The 8,140-nt window shown below is 37.8% G+C and overlaps 1 protein-coding gene across 1 annotated transcript in view; it reads left to right on the forward strand.

The window, feature by feature from the left end:
• Positions 1-426: 426 nt before the first annotated feature.
• The window catches only part of LOC104530321 (isoleucine--tRNA ligase, cytoplasmic-like), a gene marked incomplete at its 5' end in the record, with an annotated part of 19,586 nt that continues 11,872 nt past the window's right edge, over positions 427-8,140 (forward strand). The window contains 5 exons of the mRNA XM_010174868.1: positions 427-601; positions 1,376-1,488; positions 1,775-1,870; positions 3,937-4,107; positions 7,205-7,316. Coding sequence (XP_010173170.1) covers positions 427-601; positions 1,376-1,488; positions 1,775-1,870; positions 3,937-4,107; positions 7,205-7,316 — 667 coding nt within the window. The remainder of the gene's footprint in view (positions 602-1,375; positions 1,489-1,774; positions 1,871-3,936; positions 4,108-7,204; positions 7,317-8,140) is intronic.

The following is an 8,140-nucleotide window of genomic DNA, read 5'->3' on the forward strand; positions in this document are numbered from 1 at the left end:
GAAAGGACTCTCAGTAAAATTTTTCTTCCTGAATTTTGACAGGGCATTTTCTAATGCCATTGCACACAAAGAGAAGAGTTTTATCTCTTCAGGCAATTGTAACAGTAAAGTAAAAAAGGTTGTTGAATAGGGATCTGATTTGAGTTGAGCACTGACTGGTGTCTATCAGAAACAGAAATGTCTACCTGAAGGTTGAAGAGGAGGATGGGATCTTCTGCTGAAGGATAGTTTCGGTATTGGTTGGGTTTATTTGCTTTTGCAGTGTTCAAAAGTTACTCAGTTCATAGATTCAACCATATATAAAATTTGCAGCATGAAACTTCAGACTTCCCTAGTGCTGTGGCCCGTGGGCTTGTACCCTTTCCACAGTTGTCAGAGATAGTTGTTCTTTACCTTTGTTTTTTTTCTCTTGGTGTATTTGTATAGGAGCTTAATGTACGTCAAGTGACATTATCTACTAATAAAGATAAATATGGAGTCCGGCTGAGAGCGGAACCAGATCACATGGTGCTGGGGAAACGCTTAAAAGGTGCATTTAAGCTTGTCATGGCTGCAATCAGAGAGCTGAAGAGTGAGCAGCTGGAGGAATTCCAGGAGACAGGTATGTAGTGGTACAAACCACTGAACGATGGCAGTGTTGACCAGAAAAAGAAGATCCAAAATCCTGTGGCTCATCAGGAAACAAATCAAGCAATTGCTCTTGATTTGTGTGTATTAATCAAACATTTGCAGGAACAGATGCAGAAGTATCCTTCTGTGGGCTTAGGGAGATGTAAGGCCTACTGCTGTTATCCCTATTAAATTTTATGTAAATAAGAATAGGAGAAAAGTTGGTTTTATTATTTTGCTGACAGTAGGTGAGGAGTGGCCATGTGTACTAATCTTACACTGTTCTCCCATTTAAGTGCTACTGTAAGAACCAAAATGAAATGGTGTAAGCTGTTCTGTAGGACTGAATCAAATTTGAACTGAGTATATGTGCAAGAGTTTTTATTTTAAAAGCATTACTTCAATTCCAGATTTATAAGTGGGTTTGAATTTTCCAGCTACATCTGTTTAGTTAACTGCTCAAATATAAATTTTGATTTAGTTAAGTATATAGGTTATTTTTAAGTTTTATTTTGTTTCATTCAAATCACACACAGTTGTTGAAGTGACTGCATTTGAGCGAGTTCTGCTGCCTGTAGAAGTGCTTGTATGACAAATCTGAATGTGGGGTAGGTCAGTGTTTCTTACGAGTGCTTAACTGCTGTTTAACTGTACTGCAGATAGACTGCATTTCATGTATTTGACGTTTGAGACTTGTTTAAAACTTTTTGAATTGAATTTTTTCACTCTGATTGTAAGAGATCCTCCTCATCTGCCAATTCTGCAGGCACCATTGTTGTAGAAGGGCACGAACTCCATGCGGAAGATCTTCGTCTCATGTATACCTTTGATCAGGTTGCAGGAGGATCTGCTCAGTTTGAGGCACATTCTGATGCTCAGGTATTTTATTGGTTATTTCTTTTTTTATTATTAAATTAAGGGAAGACTTCCTCTAGAAGTAATAAGAAAAAGGTGAGGTGAAAGCTGGGGTGGGTTTGTTTGTTCAGTAAGTTCAACAGATTCCAGGAGCTTATCTTCTGAATTCTGGAGGTGTTAAAGTACTCTCTTCAACATGGTATTTTGTGAGTGAGGAGCTCAGAAAAATGTGCTTGAGCTTCTGAGTGAATTACTGCTAGCTTGTTTCAAGTTTGACAGCTATTCAGCTGTTTTCTGTGTGTTACCTCAGGTTTTAGTTCTGCTAGATGTTACACCAGACCAGTCCATGGTGGATGAAGGAGTTGCCCGGGAAGTGATTAATCGCATCCAGAAGCTTCGCAAAAAGGTTGGAAGCAATGGTTTGGAACAAGACATTTTCATTTACTTTTAAGCAATCTTTGGGCAATATGCAGCAGAAACTGATGTTTTTAATTAAACATGAAGCCCAGTATCATTTATTCCTGATACATAGCTTTCTGATTGGGCACAAAAGATTACAAATCATGATTTGAATTTTGAATATCCTTATTACTAAGTCAGTAGAGTTGAACAATGAGCTTGCTATACATCATCCATAGTGAATTAGCTTATTTATTTATTTATTTTACTGAGCCCCTCTTGTTTTCTGTCTTCAGCCTCACATCAGTGGTTCAGTCCCAGTTAAGCAACTCTCAGCGTGTCTGCCTCCTGCCAAGTACAATGTTCTGTTCCATCTCAGCTCCAGTGTGTTACCTCAGCTGGGCTGGTGAGAGCTGAGATATCTGAGCCTTGGACTGCTAAAAAACCCAAAGTTGTGTCTTAGCAAATTGCAGGAGGCATTTCTGGCACTGATTTGTGTACCTCCATTCATGATTCTGCTCTAAATTGTTCTCATCATACATACAAATGATGCTGTCAGACCTTTGTGGTAAAGCACTTTGAACCCATGGAACTGTCTTCTCTCCACAATACTAAACCAGAAGGTGCTGCACACACTGTCTCCATTTTGTGCCCAGAAAGCATGGTCACCGTGGTGATGACACATCTATACAGCGTTTAATCTGGAGAGGACATTAGGTTATATACCTGACTTGGTACAAAGTACTCTAAAGGTTTTGGAACCTGCAAGTTTAAAAAAAAAAAAAGCCCACAAAACAAAACAGTCCCCTTTCCCCTCCTGCACAGACACATCGCACACGTGGAACATGGTGTTCTGTGATACGTGTAGGATTTTCCTACTCAACTAACTTGGTGGCAGTGCACTAGAATTTATATCTTTTTCAGAGCTATACCTTAAGAAGTCTTGCAGGAGCTCTAAATGATGAAGAGAGAAAATGTTAATGGGATATGTTTTTGGGAAAAGATATCTGTGCAGTTTAGACTGCCTCAATCTTCATTATAAACATACATGAAAAATGACAATTTTGTACCAAAACAGTTATTTTTACATATATATTTTAATATTATAAACATTTATATCTGTATAAAATAAAAACATGAAGTAATATGGCCATGAAACTAAAACTCTTAAGTTAAAGAAGGTATAAATTTACTTCTGTAATGACATAAGGTCATAATTTATTCACACTTCAGTGAAGATCAAAATACTTGATCTTGCCTAATAATGAACATGATTCTAATGTGCATTTATTCTGCCATTCTTTCATTCCCACTCCTCTTATAAAAGTGTACATGTAATAAAATAACCACAAACAGATTCCGCATCCACAGTAACTATTGCTGAGATGGCATGAGGACAATCATTATTTTTAGCAGGTTTCAGAAATAAAGTTTTCTTAGTGCTGCTGTTTTGTTGTTTGTTTTTTTTTTTTTTTTTCCCTGAAACCCATTTCTCACTGAATTTTGCTATAATTCAGCATTAATAAGCATGCCATTCAAATTAATTGTTAGTACATGAGATGTGACAGAACTGGTGTGAAAACTTCAAAGTCTGGTCACCACCTCCCAGAACAATACCAGAATGTCTTGGAGACTGTTGGGTGTTAAGAAAATGTCACTGATTGAGCAAGTGTTCAGTGAAGAGCCAAGGGTTTAATTTCAGGCTGACAGGATGTGTAAACACTAGTAAAATTCTCGTGCATCAGGAAAAGCTTGTTAATAAATGTGGTGGGCTTTCAGCTCACTGAGGGGGAGAGTTGATACATGAATTTGAAAGTGAGACTTTTAGAGTAAGGTGCGCTTTTCAGTCATTATCTTTTGAAGAAAAACTCTCCATGTTTCAAGCCTCTTTCTTGTCCTTCTGACAAAAGAATTGTTTTATTCTAATTTTTCTTGTGGAAACTCTTAAAAAATGTCTGGTAAATACATTTCTAAAATATTTTTTTCTTTTAACTTAATAAGTATTGTTCTTTTAGTTTGTGTATGTGAAAGTCATCTTGCTGTCATTAATGGTGCACTGGGTGTATCCTACAGCGAAACCTGGTTCCTACCGATGAGATTACAGTGTACTACAGATCAGAAGGAGACTACCTGGATACTGTTATTAAGAAACACACCGATTTCATTTTTGCAACAATAAAAGCTGCCCTGAAGCCTTACCCGGTGCCTACCTCAAAAGAAGTTTTCATCCAGGAAACAACCCAAGTAAGAAACACTGGCTGCATAGTTCATTTTGTCACCTGCTTTTAACTGAACAAAGTGCTTCATTTAACAAAAAATTGTATGGCGATGTTTATTTGTGGGACGTAGTGGGTCCTGTGTCATATTTATAAATTGCCATATTAGTTGTCTTGGTTTAAAAATGAAAATAGTTGGGCTTTGTATGTGTAGTATTTCAGAAAATGAAGCCACTTGGGTACCAAAATAAATACTTTAGGTAGAAGTTTGTGTAAGCTTAATACACAGTTATTTGTACTTGGATTAGTGCGTTGTTTAGACAGTAAAATCAGTGTTGCTCTGATTTCTTTAATTTAATATGCTTTTGTATTAGAAGTGTTTCCTTTTGAGGCTAAATTTTGCCTTTTGGCTTAAGAGCAGCTTCAGTTACTGATGTTTGAGGATGCTTGTTTTTTCTCTCCCATCTTCCTTAAGTTCAGTCTGCAGATTGCTTATTCTTTCAGCACCAGATTTGAACTGTTGCCTTTGTTTTCTTTGATTGTTCCTTCTGACACGTTTTGAGAATACTTTTGCCATGGTTTTATTCAAACTTACTATATTCAAAAAGCATTCCTATCAGAATTGTGGATGAAATGGTCTTCAGTCTAAATGTCATGCTAGACCACAAAGACAAGAGCTTATGATATGTCAGATTTAAAGTTTGTTTTACAGAATGGCTTGGGGGTCTGAGAATAACTGAAATGAAAACACATATTTCATCCATTTCACTAACAGTATGTGTAAAGGAAAATGTTTTATACTTATTAATTAGACTTCTGAAGTGGTACAGATTTTAAACAAATTGCTCTTTGGCATTTTTCAAACCTATTAGTTTAATCCAGTGACAAACATAGGGAAAAAGAGTATGTAAAAGTAGAGAAAAAGTTGAGAAATCGGTGACTGTATTTTGCTGTTTCTTCTAAGTACTTATTTGATTGGGATACTGCTGATGGACCGTTTGATGTTAAGTCAACATCAAATCGAAATTAGAATGGAAAAGCAGCTGGAAAAAAATGTACAGTGCTGGGAAACACTTGTCTGCCTGCCTCTGAAGTTGCCTAGTATGTGAGCTTTAATGTTGGCCGCTGTGTCTTTCTGTGAAAGCTCTCATGCCTGTGCAAGTGTGGTTCCCCCCCAGCTATTATTTTTCTGTTTTTTAAGTCTTAATTTAGCAGATTCTAGTGAAGAAAAACACTGTGGAAAGGTGCAAGATGAGTCTATTGGATTAGTTTTAAATAATGCTGCCTATGTAAAGATGAAATCTTGCCCTGCCAGAAGGCGCTGGTTATTATGGATATAATTGATAGCTGCTGTCTGCTTCTCAGCAATAAACAGACATCCCTTCAGTTTTGCAAACCATGAGGTAGTACGTAAATCAGGTTTGTGGCTCTGCGTTTGCACAAATGTCAGATTTCAGACCCTGAAACCTAAAAAATTGTTGCTGAAATAAGACTTCTATAGGACAGACAGTTCTGTGTGGCTGTTGCAATTGATGACTCAGTTCATAGAAATGTAATCATCTGGTAATGGCCAGAGAGTTGAGTGCCTACCTGTCAGCTTCACATCTTGGGCATGGAGGTTTTTCAAACAAAAACATTAGCAGGGAGTTTCTGCAAGTTCTGTGTGCTGAAACTGTACAGTTTGTGTCGTAAATGGAGGCAAAGAAAATCTTGGTAAGTAAATGCAGAGTTGTTTGTTATTCATTTACTTTAAGGAGTCTCAGTCACTACAAAGTACCTCCCCACGGAGTTCATCTCTGGTCTTTGTCACGTGGGTTGCCTTCTACACATTTCATCGTAGAATCATAGAATGGTTTGGATTGGAAGGGACCTTAAAGCCCATCCAGTTCCAACCCCCCTGCCAGCAGCAGGGACACCTTCCACTAGATCAGGTTGCTCAAAGCCTCTGTCCATTTAGCTGGTTACTGTGCTTACAGACTTGCTGTGCCTCTGAACTGTTAGTCGCATGCTTGGGCTTTAAAGATTGCAGAGAGACACAGATGACTGTGATTTTAGTGCAACTGTAAAGTCTTCCTTAGAAGTGGCTTCCTGCGATCTGGAGAGGGATTGCTTAGGGCAGATGTTTGATTCTGTACTCCGTGTTCTGCTGCAACTAGCTCGTCACATTAAAAGCAGTGAATAAAAATATCTGAAATGAAAAAGCTCTTCTTCAGAAATGCTTTCAGGGTACAAGCTTGGCCCTTTGTGGAGAGTTCAGCATGGCTGCAGCTGTGTGCCATGAATTTGTAGTTTGGTGCATGAGATGTGGCTATGGTTAGTTGTCTTCATTAGTTGTAACTGCGTTGCATTTTGTACTAGGAGTTTTGGGCATAAAGACTGTAAAGACATGAATTCAAATTGCATTATGCATCAGCTGTCTTCAATTGGTGGGGGTTGGTAAGCAGCACTGACGTGGCAAATCCCACACAGTGACCATTACGCACTTTCAGATGTAATGCAGGTTAAAAGGACAAACTGTGTCATTCCACACGTGAGTTCGTAAGTTAACTGTGACAGGATCATTGCACGAAATATCTGGAAGTTATTAAAAGGAATAACAGAAGTCTGCATGATGTTGAATATATGTGAAGACTGGGATAAAAAAATGAAATGCAGACTGTCTTTTCTACAAGTATTTTGATTACATTCAGCATCAGTATTTCTGTGAAATTATCCTGGACTGGATTTTGATACAAGGCCTTAATTATGGAGTCCTCAGACTTGCTCTGAGAGATAACAAAAAAAAAACAACCCAGCAGTTGCTCAGAAAATACTGAGAAGGAAAAGCAGCTACTTGAAAAACAGATTTTTTAATTGCTGGTAGAATTTGGTAAACACAAAATGAGATTTGCTGCTCCCTAAGCATCTTTCCCTCGTTTGCAATAGGAGCTCGGCAAAGAGTGGCACTTCCAAGTCTGTCTGTTCACCCTTTGGACTGTGACTTTTCCAAAGACCATCTACTAAACGTGACTGTCCTGGTTTAGTATAATAAGACAATCTTAATGCTGTTTGTTTAAGGAAAATATTTTATTGTGCTTGTTTAATAAAACAATATTCAAGTAATCAGAATATTCCTCTCTTTTCAGCTGAAGGGATCCGAGCTAGAAATTACGCTTGTCAAAGGTGGTTTGTGTCAGTGTGTTGGTCCAGCCTGTGCCTACGTCAACCTCAAAGTTTGTGTTAACGGGACAGAGCAAGGTAGGAATGTTCAGGGTTTGGTTTGTCAGTGGTGTTAAGATTGTTTGGAAAATGGTGTGATGAATGTTGGAGCCACAAATTTGTTTGAAAGATGGTGCAAACTCCCTGCCAATAGTAGCTTTAAATACTTATTGAAAATAAGTTTATAAAAAGCAAAACACATGTTGTCCATGATGTCTTCTGAGGTGGCTCTGAAGTAAATCTGCAGGTGTGCACATGAATTGTGTATGTTCTGCAGGAGGGTTTGTATGTGAGGATCTATACAGAGGAGTTCACATGCTGGGTTGGTGTGCACATTCACCCACGCATGTACCTGGAGGATTTTTAACTCTTGATGTAGTTCTGTGAACGAAGGTGATGCTTTTCTGTGGAGGAGACACTGGTTTTGAAAAACTCACATGCTAAGTATGGAGCTGAAAAGAATATTTAAACTGGAGAATAGAAAAACTTTGTCTGTGATAATCAAAAGATGGGTACAGTGATATTGTTAAAAGTATTACAAGGTTGAATTAATATATTAAAAGGAGAGGAAACTAAATGCACTCTCTGGAATTTTTTTCCTACATCTGTTTACAGTTTGTGCTTTAAAGTTAAATGTGCCTTGTTCAACGTGGTTACAAAGCTGCTTAATGAATAATAATGAATGTAACTATATAAGCTGGTGAGCCTTTCAGAGGGCACACAGCCTGTTGGTTTTTAATCAATATAATACTGGATTATAATGCAGTGACATAAAAATTTGATTGCTTTGCTAATAAAAGCAAATATAACTTGCATACTCTAAATCTGAAGTACACCTGAGTCAGTTTCCCTGTTTTCTTTCC

This window comes from Antrostomus carolinensis, unplaced genomic scaffold (assembly GCF_000700745.2).
Source record: "Antrostomus carolinensis isolate BGI_N321 unplaced genomic scaffold, ASM70074v2 scaffold12739, whole genome shotgun sequence".
Lineage (NCBI taxonomy): Eukaryota > Metazoa > Chordata > Aves > Caprimulgiformes > Caprimulgidae > Antrostomus > Antrostomus carolinensis.